Here is a 25,349-nt window from a genome sequence, read left to right as displayed (position 1 = left end):
GAACACAAGCAGGGGGAGTGGGAGAGGGAGAAGCAGGCTTCCCGCGAAGCAGGGAGCCCGATGCGGGGTTCGATCCCAGGACCCTGGGATCATGACCTGAGCCGAAGGCAGACGCTTAACGACTGAGCCACCCAGGCGGCCCCAGATGGGGCCAGCTCTTGAGGGGCCAGGATATGGAGACCATACTCCAGAGGATTTTTAATCAGATGCATCAATAATCAGATCTGTGGTAGTTTGGAAAGATAATTCTACCTGATTTGAACAAAGAGAGAGACTGGATCAAGTGGGTATATAAAAGAGTAAAATACAGTACTGTAATTACGGGGATTAACTCTTAGCACAATTTTTGGTAACAGTCCGTATTAGAAATTTTGAGCTTTAACTGAAAACATTGCAGTTTGACCTAGAAAGCATTCTATGTTGTAGGACAATATGAAATTTTTACCCACTCATTTATTCCATACTGCTTTCCAAAATTACTCAGTATCCTATTTCAATGGTCCTTTGGAGTATTAAAACTCCTTTTATCAATCAATCAACAAGTCCTTATTGCTTGTCTATGATTTGCCAAGTGCAGTGTTTGGCCATACAAGAAGAACAAAAGAGGTCTTTCACGGAGGAACTGCTTACTCTCGGCCAACTGCAGCCACTTCCAAGGGACCTGCCTTGGCAGAGGTGTGCTCGGCCCACAAGCAGGAGAGAACACTTATCACATTATGCTGGAGTTGTCTGTTCACGCGTGCAACCCCAAGAAGACAGGGAGCTCCCCCAGGGCAGGGACTGTGTCCTCCTGCTCCCCGCTGTATCCCTAGTATGGCGCCCGGTCCACAGGAGGCCCTCAGGATATACACACTGATAAACCCAGGCAGAATTTGACTTCTTCAGTGGCTTCTGAAGACCTAGCACTTAGCTTCCAACACAACAAGATGCTGTTCATAACAACAGTGAGGGGTGAAAAACTCCATCTTCCCAGAAGCCTTTGCCGTGGAAACTGAGCAGCAAGAGGGGCACATTTTTGGTTTTCCGATGAAAACGTCCCAGTTGCCCTGGTCTAGAAGGAGACCCCCAGAAATGCTCTAGGATAACCATATCCACTCAACATGCCTTGGCCAGCTTCCTGAGACAAGGAGGCTTCCCTGGACAGTCTCATCGTACAAGCCTCCCCCTGGCACTAGATGGCCTGGCTTTACAAGCAGAAGCATCTTCAGCTGAAAGAGTGGAGGGCCCCGGGGCTGAATGACCATCTTGCGGGTGGCAGGGGAAGTGGGGGGCTGCCAGGAGGCTCCGGAGGGGCCCGGGGGGCTCTGTGGGGGTACACACTTACCCGGACTGTGGAGAGCCACTGATGGTAGAGTTTATCGCTGCCTGGGGAAAGAGGAGTCAGAGAAGTGGTTGAAGTTATGTGCTCTCAGGAGTTCTTCGAATTGCTTAGCAAGCAGGACTTGGAAAGTTCAAAATCTGGAGAAACACACTGAGGCTCGCTCCCATGCTCCACTCCCCACAGGAGGCAACAGTGACTTGCTGCCACAAGTTTTCTTTTTCACACAGAGATCCGATCCTATCAGTGCCCTGAGTACCAACTCAAATCCTCCTTCCTTGCTGCCTACTGCATAGAGGTGGGGTCAGACTCCTCAGCACGCCTGACTGTCTTCTCCACTCTTGTCTTGGTCCCACCCACCCTCGGCCTTTCCATCCTGTACGTCCATCCCCTCCACCCTCCATTCCCTCACAAACGCTGTTCCCCTGGCCGGCCACCATTCTCTACTCTCTCTGCTGAGGCTACTCAACCAATGGCTCCCATGTAATGTCCTCTGAACCCTTCCTCTGAATAGTCCACTAAAACGGGTAACTCCCACTCCAAAGTCCACATTCTCTGCAGTTCTGTGAGACACCGCAGGGCAGGCACCTCAGGGCTGCCATGTGCCCACACTGCCAGACACACGCTCAGCCCCAAGACACTGGAGTAGTGATAGGGAAAGAAAAAGGAGGCCTTGTTGGGGGACTTGTTCATTTTTTCTGGTGGGATAAGGAGGTCTTATCACTGGACAGCTTTTCTAGAAGCTCCGAATGACATGACTTCGTTGAACAACACATAAAGCCTGTCTTCTCCTCAGAACTCATACGCATCTCTGAGAGTGCTGCCTCCTTTGTGAAGCCCTCAGGTTACAGAGTGAGGATTAGTAGAGTCCTGTTCTGACTGCATAAAAGCCTATTTCTGCTCCTTTTCCTGTACTGGTTTAACCTGAATTTGTCTTTAGTCATGCATCTCTTTCTCCTACCAGTAAAAGCTCCTCCATGAGGGCAAAACCCGGTCCTCCGTTTCTTACTCTCTGGGGCTCTGGACGTGGCAGGAGCTCAGGAAATGCCCATCACTGACTCGCTGTCACTGTCCGCAGACTGGTTTTATTGGTGCTCGTGCTCTCCGTGCAGCACAGGCTGCTCAGGTCTGTGAACGGGGCTTTGCAGGGGAGATTATGCCTGACTCTCTGAATTTATGGATCACCAGTTATATCACAGAAGCTTAGTCCAGACCAGGCACATGCCCAGCAATAAGAGGGGGCCAACAGCAGGATTATTACTACTTTGCATTTGGTTCTGACTTCGCTGCCACAGACTAAGGCTTCGGGATTTGGCAAGAAGGCCAGACTGGGATTCAGGAGGCAGGGTCCACTACGAACACCTCTCTCGGCCTCAGAGGCCGCCTCTGAATCATGCGGATGACCCCTCCAGGTCTAATGGTCTTTGGAGACTGGGCACTCTGTGATGATTTTCACCTTTTAAAGAAACACTCGTTTAGCAGTGATCCTGTGCCCGCATCTGTCCTCACGGACTCCGAGTCAATCTCCACAGGACTCCCGTGAGGCGGGCACCGTTCTCCCCAGTGCATAGACGGGGGCACGTCAGCTGAAGAGCTGCCACGACCTGACCAAACCCTCATGGCTTCCCTGGAGGCAGGGCCCTGACATGAAGCCAGCTCTCCCAACTCAGCGCCTCGAGTGCTTTGTGCCACAGAGTGCTGGCCGCTACGTTTCACTAGACTCTGGCTGCCCAGGGCAAGCGACTGACCCCAGGACAGAGGATCTCAGACATTTCAAGGCCGAGGGTGAAGTGAGTCTCTCCCCAACCCCCACTGAAGGAAAAAGAAGCCACTGCCACTCCCTGCCATGCACACCCTAGTCCCGCATAGCAGCCCACGGCACACAAGGGAAAAGGAACTGCTTCTCACCAGCATACTCGCCCATGCTGATCTCCTCTTCAAAAACGTCACTGAAACCTTCGCCAGAATTGAGAAGGTCCAGTCTACCATCTATAAACTATATAAAGAAAGAACAAAAGCATAACAGCTTAGGCAAAGAAACAGCAGGGGAAACCATTCAGCTGGGCACCTCAGTGCACGGCCAAAGAACCACCACCTTCCCAAGACAGGAAAGGGCCTTTGGAAGAGTGAGTTAAACAAACAAACAAGTTTTTAAAACACTGGCTCTGCGTTTATGATAACCTGTGCCAGTGAATGGCCTATTTGTGGAGGGTTGGCCTGGTTACTGACCACCCTCTGCACCCATCCCCCCCCCCCCCAGACCCTCAGCCCCCTCCGGCTGGGCCTGGGGGCTTACAGCAGGACAGCTGCCAAAATCCCCATCGGGGGTCCAGATGGGCCACCCTCCACGGGGAGGGCTGGGTACCTGTTTGAAGAGCTGAAGCTGGGTGGCATTCTGCAGGAACTGCCTCATGGCTCCCGAGCGATAGTGGGACACGAAGGCTTCTTCACAGAAGGTGATTGGCTCCTCCTGGGAAATGGAGATGGGAAAGGAGGGTTGGAGGAGCAGGTGAGGGCGGCGGTCAGTTCTTAAACTCGGTTAGATGGCACTTCTACAGCTAATTTATTTAATCCTCACTTACTTGGTGAAGTGGCTACTGTCATTGAAGGAGTCCTGTTCTATGGAAGAGGAGGCAGTTTCAGAGAGGAAAAGTCATCCCCCAAAGTCCCAGAGCTGGGGGGCGCCTGGGTGGCTCCGTCGGTTAAGCATCTGCCTGCGGCTCAGGTCGTGATCCCAGGGTCCTGGGATCGAGCCCCGCATCGGGCTCCCTGCTCTGCTGGAAGCCTACTTCTCCCTCTCCCACTCCCCCTGCTTGTGTTCCTGCTCTCGCTATCTCTCTGTCAAATAAATAAATAAATAAAATCTTTAAAAAAAAAAAAAAAAGTCCCAGAGCTGGTAGGAGGCCGAGATTCCGAACCTACCCATGGCCCTTTGCACAGGAGCCAGTCATATCCCAACAGCAAGTTAGTGGGATGTGCCCTCCAATGTGATAGCTTCCAGACTTTTCTTTTCACTTTGAAGAGAATCCAAGTAGCACCTTATGCAGAAGGAGCCCTGCTACATAAAACTGCCCAGCTGCTCTTTGGGAAGTGGGGGGGTGCGGCGGTGTTGGGGGGGCAGGGGTGGTGGCTGGGCTGTCTCCTCCCCCACCCTAGCACCTTTGCAATCCCCAAGGCACCGGCCGTGGAACACAGTTTGAAAACCATTTACACAGTGATCTCGATCAATAGCAAATTATCATTTTAAAGTAATTATTTATATTAAAAAGCAGGGCTAATCAAAAATAAGATATACCATCCAGTCAACTATGTGCTTACGCCGTTTGATGAGCAGGCATGCTTTTACCAAACTATGTTTTATGAGTGAAGAAAACAACAGCCTAAGCTGAAGACACATCCCATCCTTGTAGTCAACACCTCGATCCTTCTTTGAAGGGATGTGGAGTGCTCATCTCCTCAGACAAGTCTTTAATTTCGGTGGTATATCCTCAATTCTGAAAGATCAGACTTTTACACCTTGAACTGAATTAAAGGTACCCCTCCCTTCACAGACTTGGTGACAAACACAGAGATGTTTGAAGCTGTACTTTTATCCTGTTTTAATGAGTTACGTGAGTGTTAAATTTAGTCTGGCTGCTGTGAATTCCAAGGGTTCCTCTTGCTTAAATCTGGCCAATATTAGCTCAGCAATGGGGCAAACATTCCACAAAAGGTGCAAGGATGACCCCAAAAATTAGGGTGGGGGAGGGCTTGTTTTTATACAGGTAAGCCCCACCTAATTTTACAAAGGATCTGAGGCAGCCTACACAAGCACCCAAAAGAAAGAAAAAAAAAATCAGAGCCGAAGAATACGTAAATATATAAAATGTGTTTACTTGGGAAAAGAGTATCTGGATATGCAGATCCTATATGTTTTCTAAAACAAAGTCTCAAAATTAGCTCTGAGCTTCCTGGCTTCGAAAGCAAGAAGGGAAACATGCAAACTTTACATTGTCTGGGAGGACAAAAAGCAGCACTGGTTCCTCAGGAAAAAGAACTTTTCATGACATTGACTATTTTGGCACGGCTTTACATCTTTCTTGCTGAACAGGGAGATGGGCTAGTAATTAACTAAAGCCCGCCGAGCATCCCATCCCTGTGGCCTGTAAGTTCTGCTTCCATACTGGGAAGCACAGCAGGGCAATTTTGTCCCTCTCCAGGCCATCTCATCCATGAGTGGTGTCACCCATACAAGGATGACCTGTGATAAAATTGGTGCTCAGGCCTCCTTCGCTCCAAAACCGTATGTCTCAACGCCCACCTGGATGGCCCATTAGCACCTCAAACTCAAATGGCCCAAACTCCCAATTATTAGCCCACCTGGACTGTACCCCACATCTGTTTCTTTCTTAAGCTGGCATTATCATAGCTCCCCATGGACCTATCACACTGCCCAAGTCCTCCTTGCTTTGCCAGTGAAAGGAATCAGGGTTGTCCCTGCTCACCATCCCACTGCCCGCCATGGTGGAGATTTAATTCTATGTCCCTTCCAGTTGCCTCCCTCCATCTACTCCAATTCTTCGAGATTTCTAAAATGCACATTGGATCATGCTACTCTCCTACCCAGGAACTTTGACTGCAGAGGCATTATGCTGGGTGGTTATTCGATGAATGTTCACTTCTTCCACTAGACTATAAGCTTCATGTGGGCATGAATGGCACCTGTTTCATTCAGCACCGTATACCTAGCAGGGTGTGACACGTACACAGGGCCCTGTTGGAGAAGAGAGGAAAAGTCCTAGCTCCCTACCTGGGCAAACAAACCCTTCCTAAGCTGAGCCCAGCTTTCTTTTCCAGGGTCCTTTTGTGTCCCTTTTCCTCTGCTCCCCCAGGTACCTTCTGCTCCAAAGGCATCTCCTGATCATATGCCATGTCCTTTCCCACTTGCTTCCCTGCTTTTTCCAGTTCTGTTCCTTGTACCTGACTATCCTCATTTTCCTTCTTTCTTTTTTTCTTTCTTTCAAGATTTTATGTATTTGAGAGAGAGCGCGCGCGCGTGAGCACACAAGCAGGGGGGAGGGGCAGATTGAGGGGGAAAGAGAGAATCTCAAGCAGAGCCCCTTCTGAGCGTAGAGCCCAATGCGGGACTTGATCCCAGGACCTCGAGATCATGACGTGAGCCAAAGGCAGACACTTAACCGACTGAGCCACCCAGTTGCCCTTAGACTATCCTCTTAAACACAGGCCTCTGTGTGGTAGTCACTCATTCTTGCTCAGGGCTCCCACTCTCCCTGGTGTACCCCTGGGTGCTGAGTAATCTTCACTGGTGTCCCCTGTGAGCAGGAGCTCAAGAGGGCAGAGGCCCTGCCAGACTCCCCGCTACACTGCCCAGGGACAGTGCAGAGCCCACCGCCCAGTTAGAAGCTCAGGGATACTGGCTAAAGAACCACAGGATGAGCTTGACCCTGGTTCCTGCCACAGGAGCCCAGTGGTCTCGCTGTAGCTGAGATACCACTTGACCGGACAGTAAAGAGGTCTCCGAGCACGATGCCAGGTGAGTGACATTTGTGTCCAGGGAGTTTAGAGCTCCTTGGAGGAAACGCTCTTGGAGTTGTTAGCATTCACTCCTAGAGCTGTGGCCCAGCACTGCCAGGAAGTAGTCTGCTGAGGGACCAATAAATTCGAGAGAGCTTGCAACCAGATTTGTACGTAAGGGTAGCCTGAGGCAGGATTTAGCTGTAGGAGAGCAGAAAGAATCTCAGCTTTGGGGAAACATGGACATTTTGGGCCCGTTGTCTACTTACTGGAGGTGACGTCCCCCTGGGTCAGATGTCTGGGCCATAAAAACGGACAAAAGGACATGGGCACGGAATGGAAAGATGAAGGGAGAACGTGACGATGGGGGCTTTTTCTGCAAACAAGCTTCAAGAACAACATCAGCAGTGTTGGTCAGACGTGGGAATGAAGACTACCATGGAGTGTAGCCCTACTGAAGTGGGGTGGGTGGCCAAGTGTCCCCAGGAGACAGGAGAGGAAAAGGCTAACCCGCCTGGGGCAGCGGGTCAGAGATCGTGAGAGGAAGTGGGTACATTTCAGCAGAGTCTAATGGGGAGAATAGGAGTTAGGTAAGCAAATCCTACAGGTTCAGGGCAACTGTTTTATCTTAATCCTGGTGAAACACAGGGACATTGCCACCCATTGTCATGTATGAAGGTCTGACTGGCCACAGGCTAGGAGGGCTCCTTCCCCTGAAGCCCCAGCCCAGAGCTTCTCTTGAGGCCTCAGTTCTGTTTGTCCTTGAACACCTGCAAGAGGACAGGTGAGTTCTTGCAGGTGGGAACCCTTCAGGTTCTCCTGGTAGATGGATACTCAAAGCACCAGTGCCTCAGAGAAGAACACTCCGGGGAGTAAGCAAGTCACTGTGAAGGCTCTTTCTGCCACAGGACCATCCATATCAAAGATGCTGAACCATTTGCCCCAGCTACTCTGTTCCCCATCCTGTAGTCGAAATGGCCCACTCCACTCTCTGCAGCCGAGAGGAGCAAGGCAAAGTGTATCCCTAAGCCCTCCGTTGTTAAGAACGGCTGATTTAGTTCTCCTGTTATGCTGATTAAATCTTTTGTCTTCTTAGGCGACACTCAGCAATAGGACTACTGGCTGACAGCTCCGTGAACGCAGGCAAGTCAGGCCGTGAGCATTCAAGCTTAGATCACATTAGTAGAGTTTTCCATCTATGACCCGGAGGACAGTTAAACACAGCTGCTTAACCCTATCAAGGATTTTGTTACAAACAGAGAAGTTTTACTCTCGGATTATCTTCTTGACATATGGAATCAATTGAAAATTCCAGTGCTAATGAATCCATCTTTGTTAACAGGTAAAGTTGGTGATTCCAAACGTTTTTGATACTTCCAGAAATAAATGGCTTTTATCCACAGCACTGTGGGTACTGGCATAAAAATAAAATCTCCTCTCAGAGTCTTCTGAGGGGACAACTTTCCTTGTTTTGCTGATCCATACTTATAGTACTAAACTCTTATTTTCCTTCACAAATTTACCAAAATTTTATGTGCACATTTATTCTGCGATTCTAAGAAAAAAAAAAAAAGGTGTTCATTCTTTTTGGCCCTTGCTTCAAATTTTAAAAACAATAGTTTTGGAAGCTTCATCCATTCACACATTTTAAAAACACCTAGTATGTGCCAGGGCGCCTGGGTGGCTCAGTTGGTTAAGCGACTGCCTTTGGCTCAGGTCATGATCCTGAAGTCCCGGGATCGAGTCCCATGTCGGGCTCCCTGCTCGGTGGGGAGTCTGCTTCTCCCTCTGACTCTTTCCCCTCTCATGCTCTCTCTCACTCTCTCTCTCTCTCCAATAAATAAATAAAATCTTAAAAAAAAAAAAACAACAGGGGCGCCTGAGTGGCTCAGTCATTAAGCGTCTGCCTTCGGCTCAGGTCATGATCCCGGGGTCCTGGGATCGAGCCCTGCATCGGGCTCCCTGCTCCGCGGGAAGCCTGCTTCTCCCTCTCTCACTTCCTCTGCTTATGTTCCCTCTCTCACTGTGTCTCTCTCTGTCAAATAAATAAATAAATAAATAAATCTTTAAAAAAAAAAAACAAAACAACAAAACAAAAACAAACAAACACCTAGTATGTGCCAGACTCTGGGTCAGAGGAATACAAAGATGAATAAAATGCAGCTCCTATAAGTAATACGATTGAGGGTGGGAAGTAGACCAAGGTACAGATACAAGAATGGCAGCATGTTATGTTTACAGCAGCATTCCTCACAGGGGCCAAAAGATGGGCGCAATCCAAGCATCTACAGATGAATGGATAAACAAAATATACATACAATGAAATATTATTCAGCTTTCAAAGGGAGAGAATTTCTGGCACATGCTACAACATGGATGAACCTTGAAGACATCATGTTAAGTGACAAGCCAGTAACAAAAGGACAAATGCTGCCTGATTCCACTTGTATCTAGAGGAGTCAACTTCTTAGGGACAGAAAGCAGAATGGTGGTTGCCGGGGGCTGGATGGGGAGGGAGGGGGAGTTGTTTAGTGGGTAGAGACTTCCCATTTTGCGAGATGAAAAAAGTTCTAGAAACAGGTGGTGGTGATGGTTGTACAACAATGTGAATGTACTTAACACCACTGAACTGTATGTACACTTAAAAATGGCTACAGGGGTAAATTTGATGTTATGTGTATTTTACTATAATTAAAAAAAATTTTTTTAATTAAAAAAAATGACAGAATGTTTGTAACTGTGGAAGCTGGGCAATGGGTACGTGGGAGTTCATTTACTTTGTATAAATTTGAAATTTTCCATAATAGAAAGTCTAAAAGAAAAGCTCCTATTATCAAGGAATCCTGTCTAGTTCAGGGAACAAAAACCACAGTAGAGTGTGAAAACTGGCGCACCGGGGGGCTGGTTATTTTTATTTTTAAATGTTTTCTAAGGTAAAGTCACCTTTAAAAAAACCCTTAAAGTTAAAAAAAAAAAATGGATTCAGTTAAGGTAACACAACATGGTGGAGAGAGAACATGTCTTGAAGTCAGAAAGACCTGGTCTTGAACTGTCACTCTGACCACACCAGCCGTGTGATCCCCGGTGACTTGTCATTCCTCACCTATGACACTTACTCAAGGCCAGTCCATCTCACAGTGTTGTTTGAGATTATGGCAAAGTACAGTAAGTAGATTTTTTTTTACAAATAACCATTTTCTTGAGGGCCGAGATTGGGTTTTTCCAGGGCAGGCGACATAATTTGTGGGACACAGGGCAAAATGGACACGCGGGAAAAAGAAGTGCTGTTAAATCTTTAAGTGCCACACTAAAATACAAAGCTTTTTCTTTCTTCCATGGTTTCTTTCTAGGCCCATAATGGTGCTTTTCAATTTTACTATTTAATGTCATTCTACATAAAGAAAAAATAAAAATTTAAATTATTAGCATGAATCTTATTGCTCAACTTTATACCGTGCAATGCCAGTTTTAAATGCTAACATATGTGGACTCGTATTTCGTAACTCACAAACTCATTTGTGTTTTGTTCTTATCAGACAGTGGAAATGCTGCACAAAACTCAACTGTTTTTATTTCAGTTCTTGATATACACACATTCTACTAACACTCTCTCCTTTGGCTTACTGATGAGAAAGGAAAAGGAACTGAGTTCTCCATCTTTTCCTCCCCTTCTAGGTCATCATTTTCACGAGGAGTAGTAGTAGGCTAATACGAGCAAGGAGCGTAAACGAGAAATGTGATCATTTGCGGTTCTTAGAACAGCACTGCCTTCTGCCGGCACCAAAGCGAGGTCCAGTTCTAACACAGAGTGGCCTGTTGGGGCTGTTGGTGCCCCACTGCCTCAGCTGTGGACCTTACAGCTTTACCTCCTAAGCGCTCTGAGTCTCGCTGAGCCCCCTGCACCGTGGGTCCACTGCAACTCTGTGCAAGGGGCACCGAGAAGTCCTATGGGGCTGGGATGGCAAGACTCGGGGGAGGACGTCGGTGCAGACCTCCTCTGCTCACGCACATGCCCGCTGTCCCTTAAGACTACTTTTACACACAAGTTTCAAGGTGAAATTATTAGGAATTTCAAGATGGTGGCAGTGGAGTGTTGAAGCGGGCACAGGCCCTTCTGAGCCTGGCACCCGGTGACTACACAGGTCTCACCCTTCCCCCGTCCCCTCTCCCTTTGCAGGGTAGTCAGTGCAGCTCTGGCGGTTGACTCTGCCATCTGACTCAGTAGCACAGAATAGCTTCAAGCAAGGTTGCGGGTCCAGGTAAGTGGGGTGTCTAAACTCCTGAGCAGGACACTCAAGGCCATTTGTGACCTTCCCCAGCCAAATTTTCTTGCTACGACAGCCTGTCTACTTCATCCGCACACTCATTTCCTGCTCCAGAGACTCTGGACTGTCCACAGCCAATCTCTCCCCGGATACGCTCCCCTCTGGCTTCTTTCTTCACATTACCTCCTTTGAGCACCTCACCTGACGCCTTCAGGTGACGAGAAGCCTGCAGTCCCACCTCGACGTCTCCACACCACCACCACCTGTGCCCAGCCAGCGCCCCTAGCCCACTACAGGAAGAGGCAGGTGGGGGAGTGCAGCACAGAGCTGGGTTCCAGTCCCAGCTCTGCCCCGCTGTGCAGATGACAGCACCTCTCAGATCCTCATTCTCCACCTGCCTCAGGGGACTGCAGGGGGTTACACTGGGAAGGACTGCTGGTGTGGTCAGCAGTGCTCAACCCTCCACGCATCAGAATCACCAGGGGGGGCTTTTCAAATCCCCAAAACTCCCCAGGACTCCAGTGTACCCAAGGCTGATAATCACTGGTGTAGGTACAAGAGACCAGCACAGCACCTAGACCAATCGACATTCATTTTTTTAAATTTAAGAATGAAGAGAGTTGGAAAATCTGGCCCCATTTATCACCAGCAGTCCCAACCTGGTTGCATTTTGTTTAAATACTTCCAAATTCCTAATAAAATACCCAAGTCACCGGCTAAAGTGCAGCGCAGCCAGGAACCCTGTTCTGAAGTCCGAAGGGGGCTTCTCTAGCCCCTGCCGAGTAGCTAATTCTGCCCCACAGGCCACGTGGAAGCCCCCTGCCCGGGGACCAGGGCACCATTCCCAGCTGCGACAGCTGCCAAGGAAGCAGGGCAAGCTCCCAGCCAACACAGAAAAGGCTCAGCACCGTGTCTGGCATGGAGAACGCAAATCCTCACTGGAGGCGGGGGGAGGGGGGATGGGGGCAGCGGGGTTAGATTACAGTAATTTCAGGTTAGCCACAGCGGGCCGGAGGTGAGAGAGAAGGGAACCAGTGACCAGTGTCAGCTGAGCGCTTGCTGTGGCCCAGCCTGACCCTTCCCCTCACTGAATCCTCACCAGAGCTCAGAAACCTTCATAAGTGACTCCCAATTTGGCAGATGGGGAAGGGATGTCCGTGCAGGTCAAGTGTATCTGCCTAAGGGAAGGGATGTCCGTGCAGGTCAAGTGTATCTGCCTAAGGTCCCAGAGCTGCAGGGTCCGAAAGACTCCCAGGTCCACACACATTCTCTCCTCACCAAGGCGGACCTGGGACGGGGGCGGGGGAGGGGTGCGCACGGCCACAGGCGGACGGCCCCGGCCGGGCTGGCCCAAGTCGGCTTTCTGAACATTTGTGCAGTGGCCCAGGCACGCCGGGGGCAGCCTCCCAGCCTGGGCCCCCGTCGCCGTAACAAGCCCTAACCGAAGAATCAATGTGTCATCGGGAAGCCGGCTCACCGTTCGGATGATTTAAGTCAGGGGGAAGGTGGGTGTCCAACGAGAGCTACTGTGATAATTTGCAGGGGCCGGGGCTGCCGGGAAGACAGTATCTGCCCGTTGTGGCCAGCCGCTCCAGTATTGACAGAAGCCCCCACACACACTCGCTAGATTACAGTGAAGACATTCAAATCACAGGCACGGCGGCCCACGCCTGGCTCCTCTGTGCCAGCAGCCCCGTCCTTCTGCATTAACCGAGACAAACAGGGAGAAGTCAGGAAATTCTGATTAGCGCAGGAACGGCAGATGAGCGGGGAGGCCTGTGGAAGCTGAGGAGACACAATGAGGAGGGTCTCATGCATACCAGCTTAAGATTTTCCTCCCATAAGAAATGCAGATGCAAATTGCCTCTACCAGGAAAGCAGGGGCGGCGATAAAACCAGCTCCCGCTTACTGAGCCCTGGCCCCATGCTGGGTGGTTTTACGTGCATTCTCTCTCTTACTCTTCCCCGCCACCCTGTGAGGTAGGTGGTGTCATGATCCCCATTTTACCGATAAGGATACTGAGGCTCAGAAAGGCGAAGCCTGGTCCTGGGCTCACGCAACCCATGATGGTATTCGACCTGTCAGCTGCCCAGGGCTGCCCCAGCAGGTCACAGGGATGGATTAGAAGGCAGTGATGAGGAGCGGAGACTCGGGAGAAGCAAGTGTGTTCTGGCTCCCACTATGTGCTTACAGAAGCCATCTCAGTACTTGGGAGCCTCCGTCGGCTTCCCAGTACCAATAATACCTACCGCGTGCTCTAACTGCCCAGTCCCAGGATGTCGGCAGCTCCAAGCAACAGCGCCTGGCTGGAAGCGAGAGAAAGCTGGTGACCACCCCCATGCTGCAGGACAGTGACAGCTCCCCTCCCTGGTACGGAAACCAGACGGGACATGCCCAGATCTCAACGTCAAACTCCTGCTGGCTCCGCCACCTTGGCCACACCAAGTGTTTGCCTTCACCGAGAGCCAGATTCTGGGTTTTTTTTTTTAAAGATTTTATTTATTTATTTGAGAGAGAGAGAGAGTGAGAGAGAGCACATGAGAGGGGGGAGGGCCAGAGGGAGAAGCAGACTCCCCGCCGAGCAGGGAGCCCGATGCGGGACTCGATCCCGGGACTCCAGGATCATGACCTGAGCCGAAGGCAGTCGCTTAACCAACTGAGCCACCCAGGCGCCCCAGATTCTGGGTTTAACACAACGACTGTTGCATCCCTAAGTCCCAAGAAAGGAGGTCCTAAACGGATTCAAGAAGAGGGTTTCAGTTTCCTGAGAGTGAGAGGAAGATAGTTTCAGGGAGCGTGCTGCAGAGAGGGTGGCTTGGAGGGCCTGGTGGGCCCTTGGGAGAGAAGTCAATGAGCCTGCAAGTGACCAGAAGGTAAACCAACGTTGGCTGTAGCCACAGGAATACAAGGGCTCACGGGTCAAAAGGCTAAAGGACATGGAGAGAAAACCGAAGAAGCACAAATCAGTCTGTAGGAAGGAAAAATCCCAATCCTCTGACTGAATTCAGCACTGCCTGCCAGCCTTGGTGACACGGCCCTCAGGGTGGTCCTCTGGAGCACTGTCCGCACGCACACTGAGTCATCGGGTTCCCTCGCTGGCTCACTTGCTTATCATCACCCCTCTCCTGAACGTCACTCATTCAGGGTCCATCTCTGGTACCTGGTGGGGGCTTGCGCCCACGAGGCCTCGGAAGCAAGCTTTATAGTCATGAACAGAAGGCAGCGTTGTGAAGGGGAAAGAGCACGAGAAGAGTCAAAACACCCAACTCAGGCTTTGATTCCTTTTTCTTGTATAGGCCATGGCTTCTTCATCTGTAAAATGGGAAGGTGCTACACTGGAAGATCTTCACGGTACTTTCTAATGCTAATGTGTTGTTTCTAGACATAGAAAGGGCCTTTCTCTATGAGGTCACCCACAGCGCCTCACAGAGAAATGGGTCACGATGCACAGCTCTCAGTGCAGAGCTGGGAACAGAGGATGCACTCGAGTGAGAATGATAGCTCTGTTACTTACTGCATCTGGAATGTGGTGCATGGCCTGGACCCCGAGTCCCATTTTCTCATTCATAAAATGGGGGAGTACTTCCTCACAGGGCTGGCTGGGATCAGCAAATGATTCATATAAAGTGCTAAGCTCAGGGCCTAACCTCTGGAAAGGCTAAACACTTACCAGTCTTCTGCCCCAAATAACGACAGTTCTCTGCCCAAAGCATGCTTTCAGTGATTTACTTCAAGCAGCCCTGTTTCAGAGCATGTGACATGCACTACCCGCCCTGGACACATCTGGGGTCACTCGAGTCAAGACCATGACTCAGAGCAAGGGAGGAAAGGGACTACCACCAAAGCTGCCTTCTGCCATGAACTGGGCACAGCAGACACACGCTAACTGTGGTTGAGGGATGGACCTGCATAATAACCCTATTAGGAGAGGCTCTTTTATCCTCATCTTACAGAGAGAGGGGACGTGACTTGCCCAAGGCCAAGAGCTGGGAAGAGCCACAGCTGTACCTGAAGTCAATTCTGTCTGACCCCAAAGCCCAGGCACTCTCTTCCCACAACACCCCAAGGCACTCTGAGCATGCTCAGTTGCCCAAACACATTTTTTTTTTCCTCCGGGTTTCTGGGGATTTCAAGATACAGATGATTTCCCACAAAAACTGTCCTTTTCCACATACCACAGCCCCAGTCAAAGGAGTCCGGAGTCTCTAGGTGGGGATTATGTATCGCCTGGGGACTCAAAAGAGGCTCAGTGCAGCCCAGAGCTCCATGAATGGGGACGCAAATGGGCCTCTGTGAGCCTCAGTTTCCTCATCTGTAAATTGGGGATGTTACATACTTCATATTGAAGAGGTCTGAAATGATACAGGATTTGTCAAGGTGCCAATACTGAGTAGCATACAGAGGGGCTCAATGGAGGTTTAAAGTCCTCTAGCAGCTCTTTCAGATACCCTTTGAGAGCTGGGTGTTGCATTTTGTGTGGGACCTTCTATACCTTTCACTCAACGAGAACCTGTGACTGGGGTGTTGGGAGAGCACCGCCAGGTGACTTTGTTGGGGTGGGTGGGGCCCAAGAAAGGCCGCAAGAGGGAAGAGGTGCTATAAAAACCGAGGCTGAGCAGGGACTCACTAGATGGAAAAGCAGAGGATGGTGTGAGCAGAGGAGCAGGGCTCTGACAAGGCCCCACTGACACTGTGAGGTGAGGAGCTGGTGTCCCTCGGGCCCCAGGGGCACGTCACGGGTGGGCTAAGTGAGATGCTGATGCTCTCCTTCTTTACTCGGGGGCACGTTCCCTGGGAGCCAGAACTCTGAGAAGCGGTGGACGCTGGGCCCTGGAACACACGATTGCTCAGCACGTGCTGGAGCTTGCTCTGGACAGCCCACCCAGCCCTGAGCGGAGCCTCCTGGGTCCAAGGAGCAGACTTCATCCACAGGAACAACTACCGAAAGGGCTTCATTTACTCAGCCTCACCCTTGGAACCCCCCCCCCCCCACAGGCCAGGATCCTCCAACAGCCACCATATTACTCCCCTTCCCCAGCTCCCAGTACCTGCAGATTCAAGTGGAGAGAGGAGTTGGAGAGAAGCCCTCCAAGGTGTGACCCTGAGCGTCTTGCCAACAACTCCCTGCTTCCCCATGACACGGAGCCAGTCACAGTTCTCCAGACTGGTCCGCAGGCTCCTGCTTTTGCAGGTGCTGTACCCTCTGCCAGCAGGTCCTCCCACTCCTGCTTTCTCAGGCTGCAGAAGCCCCCCCGTCAGCCTTCAAGGATTAACGTGGGGACAGCTGCCCTGGAAGGCTCCCCCATGCCTCCTTCCTGCCTTGGGTTGGGTTAGGTGTCCCTGCTCTGGTCCCACAGCTCCTATGCTCACCTCCACCATAGCACTTGCTGCCATTTCTGCACTGCCCAGCTGCCCTTGGGTTCCCTTGCTGGAGGGTGTGGGCAGCGTCTTATTTATCTTTGCATCTCCAGTTCCTAGCACGGGACCTAGGTCAGCGCAGACACCCCCATGCTTGCTGAATGAATTATTCACTGCAGACAAGGCAACAGGAACATTTCTGAGAAAGAGGCCAACACGGTGGAGAGCGAGACAGACTAAGGATGTGAAGAGGAGGGTGAGCGGGAGGGAGGAAGGAGAACGGGAGAAGGTGGTATGTGTGCTAGGAGGGGCCGAGGAGGGAGGCAGGAGGCCGGGAACGCCGTCTAATTAGACCACATGTACAGAGCAGAATCCGGCTCAAAGCGCAGCAGTTTACACCGCTCCTGGAGTTGTCGTGGAGACAACCACATGACCAGCCTGGAGCCGAGACTCGGGGGCAGCAATCCAGATGCACTCCTAACATATTCTGACAGAGAGCAGATGGGCAGCTATTTGCAGGGCCAAAAAATGCCAACTCCGCTCCCCTCCAGACCTGCGTGCCCTCACTGATCATTTTCATCTTGTAAAGTCATTCTTATCTGCCCTGGAACCACCAGTTCCACCCATGTAGGAATCAGTGTGAAAGCTGCTATTTTTGTAACTCCCTGACTATCACAACTTCCAGCCTGCTCCTACGGGTGAGGAAATGTCACCACCTTTAATGAAGGGGTCCTTGCCCAAGGACTGCTGCAGCCCTCCCCCCCCCCCAAAAAACAATCTCTTCCTCGGTGGATAGTGTTTAAATTCCTCACTTTTGGGCCCTACTGAACAGACCCCGGACTGGGAGCAGCGCTGTGTGCATGTAGGGAAAATACGGGCTCTGAGGCTGAGCACCTGCCGGCCAGGTACTCACCTCGGGCATGTACTTGGTCCCTCCGAACTCAGTTTACTTCTCTGTAAAATGGGCTTTGTAACACCTACTTTCACAAGATCATTATAAAGATTAAATTAAATTATTAGAGAAGATCCCTGAAAATGATAAAACTCTAAATTTTTTTTACTGGGGTAAGGGTTCTTTAGAAACCTCAAAAGTTTTAAGTAGCAAGACTTAGCAGAATAGAAGGAAAATGACCGAATCTTAGGCTCTGTAGGAAACTATACTTTTTTTACCCACAAATATGGCAAATATCTCTCATTGAGGCCTTTGGTGAGGTGGGCAAACATCTAGTGTTGGAGAATCAAGCTGGGTTTCAATTCTGGCTCTGACGCTTGCTTAGCACTGTGATCTTGAGCGAGCCTCAGTTTCTTCATCTGTAAAATGGGAATAATCGTTCTTATCTCCTGTGAACTAATTCCACTTGTGAGAATTAATTGGGGCAATATATGCCAACTGCCTAGCACATAGTAGGCACTCTATAGACGTCATTCCACTTCCCTTCTCCCTAGTGATTTAACGGAATCAGGTAAGACAGGTTGAGGAAGTACAGAACAGCGTGGGTTCAGTCAGAGTATGCTGGGATCCCACCTATTGGCTGTGTGGCCTGGGGGGAAGCACTCATCTTTTCTGAGCATCCGTGTCCTCTTCCAGAAGAGGAGAGGAATACCACCTACCTTGTCATGTTGTTGTGTGGTTTAAAGGGAACAATGAACATAAAGCCGTGAGCATCCAATAAATGGTTGTTACTAGCATCCTCCTCACCCTTACTGGAGAAATCCTCAACCCTTTTGGGAAAAATCATGACATTTATGTGGGTCCAGCCCGGGGCACAGAGGCCACACTGTCTTAAGAGAAATGAATTTCATTTTTGATGTTGGGGAAGTAAAGCAAAGGGAGGACCCCGAGCAGAGGTGTGGGCGGCTCCAGGTGCACATCAAGACAGCTGTCTGCCCAGACCCCCCCGGCCTGCTACCTGCGTGGCATGCAGCAGGCTTGTCCAGGTGCAGGGAGGCTTATGTATAAAGCACGCAGGGCTTCCCGCTGCCGCATGCTTGCCTGCCATCACAGGTGTGGGGAAGGCCCAGCTAAAAATACTGCTAACGTGGGTTTAATGTCGCCCAGCAGAGACTAATGATTGTTTTAAGTAAATATTAATTATAAGAGTCACCCGGATAGAGCGCTGGAGTGGTGTAAATATTCCCACATCTACATATGTAGACGAAGAGACCATTTGGGGAGACAACTTCTTACACACCTCCTCCAGGGAGTTATTTCCTGGCTGTGGACTCTAAATATTTGGGGGATTCCTGGTTCAACTATCTGGGCAGTGCCTTGATACGCATGATAGAGGGACTACCTTATTTGAGAGATGAACTTCTCCAGACCAAATAGCTGATTCAGTTTTGCTGGACCCTTTACACGAGAACTCGTCACCAAAGTATGGAGAGCCCAGATTTGGTTCAAGACCCAGCATACTGGCTGGCTGATCTTGGGCAAGTGTCTGCCTGAGAGCCCAGATGTGGGGTCAGCAGTCTGAGATGCTGTTCTGGGTCTAGCGCTGGCTACCCATGTTCCCTTGGGCATGCTCCCTCCCTCCTCGAGTCTCAGCATCAGCACCTATGTGGGAAGCCAACTTTGATCAGTGGTTCCTACATCTGGTGTCCCAAGGAGACTCACCTTGGGAGGTTTTTAATGCAGATTCCTGGGCCATGGCTCAGACCTTTGCACAGCTGCTTAGATGATTCTAATGCCTTTGGGAACCTGGGGTGGGGTGGGGTGGGGTTGGGACAGGGTTGGTGGGGGCGGTAGAATAGTAGTAACAAGAGTAACAAGCCCATGTGCTTTCCCTGTGCCAAGTACCTAAGGGTCTTACATACATCCACTCACTTAATCCTCACAACAACCCCATGAAATAGATACTGCTGCTGTCCCACGTTACAAATGAGAAACTGAGGCACAGAACTAGTAAGGCAACTTCCCTGGGTTCACACAGGCAGGATTGGACCCAGGTGGTCTGGCTCAGGTCTGAATGACTGCGGCACCAAGAGGGCAGTGGCTCTGCTTCTCTTTTTCATCACCCGATCCCCATGCCCAGGGCAGAAGCTTCTGGAGTAGGTGATGGACACATTCATTAAACACTTAGGCACTTTTACATAGGCTGTATCACACAGTATCCTAAGGAAGCTGGGATCCATTTTCAGATGGACTCGAGGGCTGGACAGTACACTGAGCCATTTCAGGCCATTTTCCAGTGAGGTAAGACTGGGGTTTGAGGCCATGCCTGGTTCACTCCTTCATCTCCTACCACAGCCTAGTGGGACATGACAGCAAATTCCTGGCTCCATGAGATGGATGTAAGGATTAAATGGACGTGAGACGCCTTTATAAACGAAACTGCTTATGAAACCCTTCTGACTGACTGCCTCAGTTTCTCCCAAGGTGGTTATCTTCAAAGACGAGGGGGCTCAATGAACATTTGTTGACTGAACGTAAACATACCAACAATTGCAACTATGACCCCACACGGTTCTTGGAAAAGAGCAGGTTCTTGGGCGCCTGGGTGGCTCAGTTGGTTAAGTGACTGCCTTCGGCTCAGGTCATGATCCTGGAGTCCAGAGATCGAGTCCCGCATCGGGCTCCCTGCTCGGCAGGGAGTCTGCTTCTCCCTCTCCCGCTCCTCCCTCTTGTGCTCTCTCTCTCTCTCTCTCAAATAAAAAAAAAAAAAAAAAAAAAAAGAGCAGGTTCTTGGGGGAGTCTTGTATACCCTGGGCTCTTTCACTGGGACCGTGGACAGTAACGGTCCTCTGTGAGGACAAGGCCACTGGTCAGGGCCCCAGATTCTGACTTTCTCGGACCCGGATTCATAACCTTCAGCTCCTGACCTCTGTGCCCCAAGTCCCTTCTGTGACGGACAGTATCAAGAGAGGAAGGTGGGACCGTCTCTGACCCAGCAGGACTTGGGACAAACTAAGCCCAGATAACCAAACCCAACCTCGCTCTGCAGAAATCCATTGTGAAAATCCCAACCTCCATTTTACAGTGGCATTATTAAGTCTTCCAAAGGCTTTGGGAGGTTGTCAAGGATGAGCATCCAGGGGACGGGCTGAAGTCTGTGCCTGGGGGCACCAGAATGGCTGTGACTTCCAGCCATTTCCCTGCCTGAGCTGAGTCCATGAAGTGAGGACAGTTTAGTTCCTAGGAAATGGCAGGCTCCTCCTAACACCGAGGCAAGTGGGTGACTGATCTTTGGGCATAGCGAATCACCACGACTGTGCTCCTTTCCTTGATGATGATGATGATGATGACGATGATGATGATGATGACCGCAGCAACCACTTACTGAGTGCCTGCTCTTCACAAAAAGTATTTATTATAGTTAGAGATATACATGTTGAATTGTTTAGGGGAAAGTGCTGATATATGAACTTACTTTAAAATGCATTAAAAAACAAGATGCAATGATCAATGGATAGATGTGTGACAAAGTAAGCATAGTAAAATGTTAATGGAACAATCTAGGTGGTAGGTATGAGAGTTCAGGGTAAAATTCTCACAAGGGGACATGATATACCAGACTTCAGAGGGGCAAGGATGGTGGCAGGATGCGCTGCTGTGCAAGCAACTAGTCTTGAGGGGACTCCAAACATGACATCGTGTTATCCAACTTATTGCCGATCTAGTGACAGGGAGGTATTAAAAGTGAGTTATAAATGAAAAACAAACTATTTATTGTACTTCAACTATGAGCCAGGTACTCTGAAGCACCGGGAGAGTAATGGATAAACCAGTCAAGGACCCTCCCCTGAAAGAGGTAGGGAAATCTCTCTCTCTCTCTCATGTGTGCACACACACAAATATATACGTGACAAGCACATGAAGACATCTACCCTCTTTCTACTGATCCAGAAGCAAAGTCTGAAAGGTCAAGTGACTTGCCCACGACCACATAACGAGTAGGTGGTGGGTGGGGGTTCACATCTAGGCATGTCTGAGTCCAAGGTCTGGGTTCTTGACTCTGTCGCCTGCCACCTTTTAAAAGGTCACTACCATCATCAAATCTCATTTGCTGCAGATGAGAGGAGCTACAGGAAAAAGTGACATCCCCAGGTCGCTTCCAAGTTTCATTCTAGTCCTTCTTTTCCACCTGGCCCCTCATCAGACTGAGTCCCAGTACACCAGCAACCAACAGTTTTTAAATTCTTTTCACTTGGGAAACCTTGCAGCTTTTCAGGTGGCTTCCCAATCATTACCTCATTTAATCCTCACACGACCCTGAGAGATGACTCTGAAATTCCTGTAGTTAGCAGTCCCTTTGACCCGTGACAGACTGTCTGCTCAGGCCTCCACTTCCCTCTGCCCCAGGGCTCCAGGGATCGTGGGGGCTGGCAGGAAGAAAAGAGAAGCTGCCCAGAGAGCATCTGGATGAGAGTCTGACCAACAGTTCCAGGCCCTTCACTGCCCGCTGGGTCTGTCTGCCCCACCAGGACCCCAAAGGCCTCTTGCCAATAATCTCTCTACAGGGACCAAACGATTCTCCCTCTTGCTCTGGTGGTACATCGGGAGCCTCCCACTTCTTGCTTCCTTTAGAAAGTAACTGCAGGGTTATCTGTGGTCTGGCCAGGGGGACTGTCAAAAGACATTCCAAGAAGCCCTGGAAAGATATTCGTTTAGTAATAATGAATGGCGAAGGCAAGTGTCAACTGAATTCCTTTTACTAGCAATTCATTCCCTGTGTCTGGACAGACCAACACAACACAACACAACACAACACAACTCAAGGACAACAAAAACCATCTGGGAACTTTGGTATTAGGAACAAAGTTGTTTTAAGAGAAACGCCGAGATAAGAGATTTTCTGCTGCAGGGCTACCTTCTTTACCTTCTAAATGCCCTTATCCCCTGAGCCCTCCCTCTGACCCTGCCAGGCTGCCTTGGTTGCTAGGGGTCTCCTCACTTGCCCTGGGCTCTGCTTCTAGGCTTTCTGCGCCCAACGTGCTGAGCACCACCCCTGAGGGATCCTCCCAAAGGGCCCCTCTGACCATCTGATCTCATCACTCATGTTTAAAGCGCCACACTACTCCTTGCTGCCTTTTTGGGGGCTCTAAGGCTCCTGGTTGGCCTGTGAGCCCTGCAAAGCCCCCCTCTCCAGCCATGCTTCCTAACACGTCCCCCTGCAAGCCAGAAGTCTCAGTCACTGCACACTGCCTTGCGCTTCCCATACAGAACACTGTTTCAGACCTCCCTGCTTCTCCCTCTGCCTGGAATGTCGCTTCCTCCCTTCAGCAGGCTAACCCCGACTCATCTTACCAGGCAAAGCTCAGGTGTCATGGCCTCCAGGAAGCCATCCCTGTCCCCATGGCCTCCCCGCTGTGGAACGTCCTCTGCGCTCCCATGAAACCCAAGCCTACCTCGACCACAGTAACCCACAGTTACCTGCTTACCCACTGGCCTCCCTCTTGAGGACGGGAGCTCTTTACAGGTAGAGAATGGACGGTCTCATCAGTTCGCGGTACCCTTACTGAGCACACGGCCTCGCCCACAGTGGCATGCAATACCTGCAGGTTGAATGCCCGAAGGAACTCAGCATCTACAATCCTGTATGGGAGTGAGTGCCATGAAATGGAAGTTGATTTCTGAGAAGTGAAAGAATACCAAGATAGTTTGAAACAGACCTGCACTATCCCAGAATTCTCCCTGAAGCAGACGGTGTCACAGCAAGGCTGCAATTATAGACGTGTGCACACACACGCGCGCATTGTTTAAAAAAATTCATAGAATGCACTTAACGCTGACTTTTTTTTCTTATCGGAAACCTGTTTACAATCTTGTCCACTGTCAGTCCTGAATGTCACTTTTCAGAGAGACGGCTTCTGCCAGGAGAAATCTGTTTTCGAACTGAATCACAGCATGTTCATGCAGAGAAGCGCCTCTTTTGAATCTCCAAATTGGAGGGAATTCAGGGAAGAGAAAGCGAGGTGATTAGAATCTGCAGAGGCTGATTCAGGAGGAAAAATTATATGAGGGTAAAATATGCACGGGCGAGCTAAACAGCACCTAGCAGTTGGTGGGGACGGAGCAGGCAGGATGGCAGCTACCTAGAAACCCACGGGAGCAGTGAGAATGCGCAGAAACAGTGGCAACGGGGAAGAGTGGAGTGGGGGAACGAAGTGGTGGGGCAAAGTCTAAGCAACAGGAGGCAAGCGCCCATCTGTGCCAGGTACTGTGCAAGATGGCTTCACTCATTCAGCCTTCGCCCACGAGATACCGTTATTCCTATCGTAAAGGTGAAGACGCTGAAGGTCTGAGAGGTGAAGAAACCCGAATAAGGAAATGGTAGGTCAGGTTCTACCAGCCATGCTGCCACCAGCCAGTGACTAAGACAGGGTTTGCAGTAGGCATCACTGTCCCTGCTGTTTGCCATATGTGCGGTGATCAAGGAAGGCCTCCTGGAGGAGGCACACTTGAATGGAATCTGATCATGCTTCTTTGTTCCTGCTCAGGAAAGAATTGTTAGCTTTTAGGAAAGTGGGTCTGATCTTGGCAAAGCCTCGTGAGCAGACCCCCATCCTTGGGTCATGAGGTTTTGCACACACCTATCCCCCCATGGCAGATTCTGGACCCCTGCTGAGCCAGAGCCTAGCCACCTCCCCAAGAAATTAGAGCCGATGCTGCCAACCTCACGGGGGTTACTGCGGGGACCAAAAGCACTGGTGTGTGGTAGGAACTCAGTATGTAGGTTTTCTTTTTTAACGCGAGCATTATACACACTGTAGATCATTCCCTTGGTCTGGCAAATGTGTACCTCTCCTTCAGGCCCCAACTCCAAGGACTCTGCCTTCAAGAAGCCTTTCCCAAGTTTGCAAGGAGGGGTGGTCCCTGCCTTTCATTCATCAATTCGGCCAGTAGCAGGTGGGATCCTGCCGGGCTATCATGGCAGCTACCAGAGGGGAGTCGAGCAACCTCACACTGTATCTCAACTGGGATCATGGCTTTAAAGAAGTTCCTGCTGCTGGCAGAGCATCTAACAGGGTGCTAAAGTCTGGTCTGGCTGGGAGGCAGCAGAAAGTACTCTGGGGAAGTGACAGGTATGCTGACAGAGGAAGGCAAGCAGGAGCTCTCCCGGCCTCGGGGGGAGGGGGGGGATAGAGGAGTGCAAAGGAACCCAGAGAAGGCCAAACTGGCTGGGATACAGACAGCGATGGGGCAAGGGCGTGAGTCAAGGGTGGGGAGGAAGGCTGGGCCCAGATCTTGCAGGCCTTTTTAGGCCAAGATGTTTTAAAGCAACGGGGAAGCCCTAAAGCTTGGGGGGCAAAGGGGAAAGGGGAGGTATTTGTGCTTTGGATCATTCTGGCCTCCAGAATGTGTCTGCCAAAGAGGAACAGTGGAAGCTGGACGCCCACCGAGGTGCTGCCAGGGGAATGCAGGTGAGAGATGACGGAAGTGAGGGGGCAGGAATACAAAGGGAGGGATTCAAGAGCTATTTAAGGAGGTAAGAGTAGATACGGACTGCCATGGCCTAGATCTGGCAGACGGACCACCCCCTACCAAGTGGAGCATCCTGGAGAGGCAAGTAGGACCAGGGAGGACTCCCCAGTACCCTTCCTTCCTAAGAGTCCAGCAGAGGCCCTAAGTAGGGACTGTGTCTTGCTCCTCACGAAATTTCCAACCCTGAGAGCGGGCCTGGCACACAGAAAGTGCTCCGGACACTGGTGAGTCTATGGACCGGGGCCTAGTGAGCCACATCGAGGCTAGCAGCTCAGCCCTTCCACCTGGCTGCCTGATGACTCCCCCCTCACCGCCCAGGGCAGCCTCCAAGAACCCCGGAAACAAGTTCCAAGCAGAGTAGAGCATGTGCCTTGCATGACTGCCTCTGTGTGCAGACCGTCTCTGTCTGCAAAGCACAAGATTCTCAGCCCAGGCTCAGGGGCGCTGCTGGGCCCCCAGCTCTTGGCTGAC

At 50.6% G+C, this 25,349-nt stretch overlaps 1 protein-coding gene across 8 annotated transcripts in view; it reads right to left on the bottom strand.

Annotated features, from left to right (window-relative positions):
* The window catches only part of DENND1A (DENN domain containing 1A), a 501,318-nt gene that overhangs the window by 61,526 nt on the left and 414,443 nt on the right, over positions 1–25,349 (bottom strand). For all 8 annotated transcript variants that reach the window (XM_035015834.1, XM_035015837.1, XM_035015835.1 and 5 more), the window contains 3 exons: positions 3,684–3,788; positions 3,227–3,314; positions 1,325–1,365 (listed from right to left, as the gene is read on the bottom strand). In XM_035015834.1, the coding sequence (XP_034871725.1) occupies positions 1,325–1,365; positions 3,227–3,314; positions 3,684–3,788 (234 nt within the window). The remainder of the gene's footprint in view (positions 1–1,324; positions 1,366–3,226; positions 3,315–3,683; positions 3,789–25,349) is intronic.

The sequence above is a fragment of the Mirounga leonina genome, unplaced genomic scaffold (genome assembly GCF_011800145.1).
Source record: "Mirounga leonina isolate KUSES-001 unplaced genomic scaffold, KU_Mleo_1.0 Mir_170, whole genome shotgun sequence".
NCBI lineage: Eukaryota > Metazoa > Chordata > Mammalia > Carnivora > Phocidae > Mirounga > Mirounga leonina.
The sequence above is the reverse complement of the archived record's forward strand: the minus strand, read 5'-3'. Positions and strand labels throughout refer to the sequence as shown.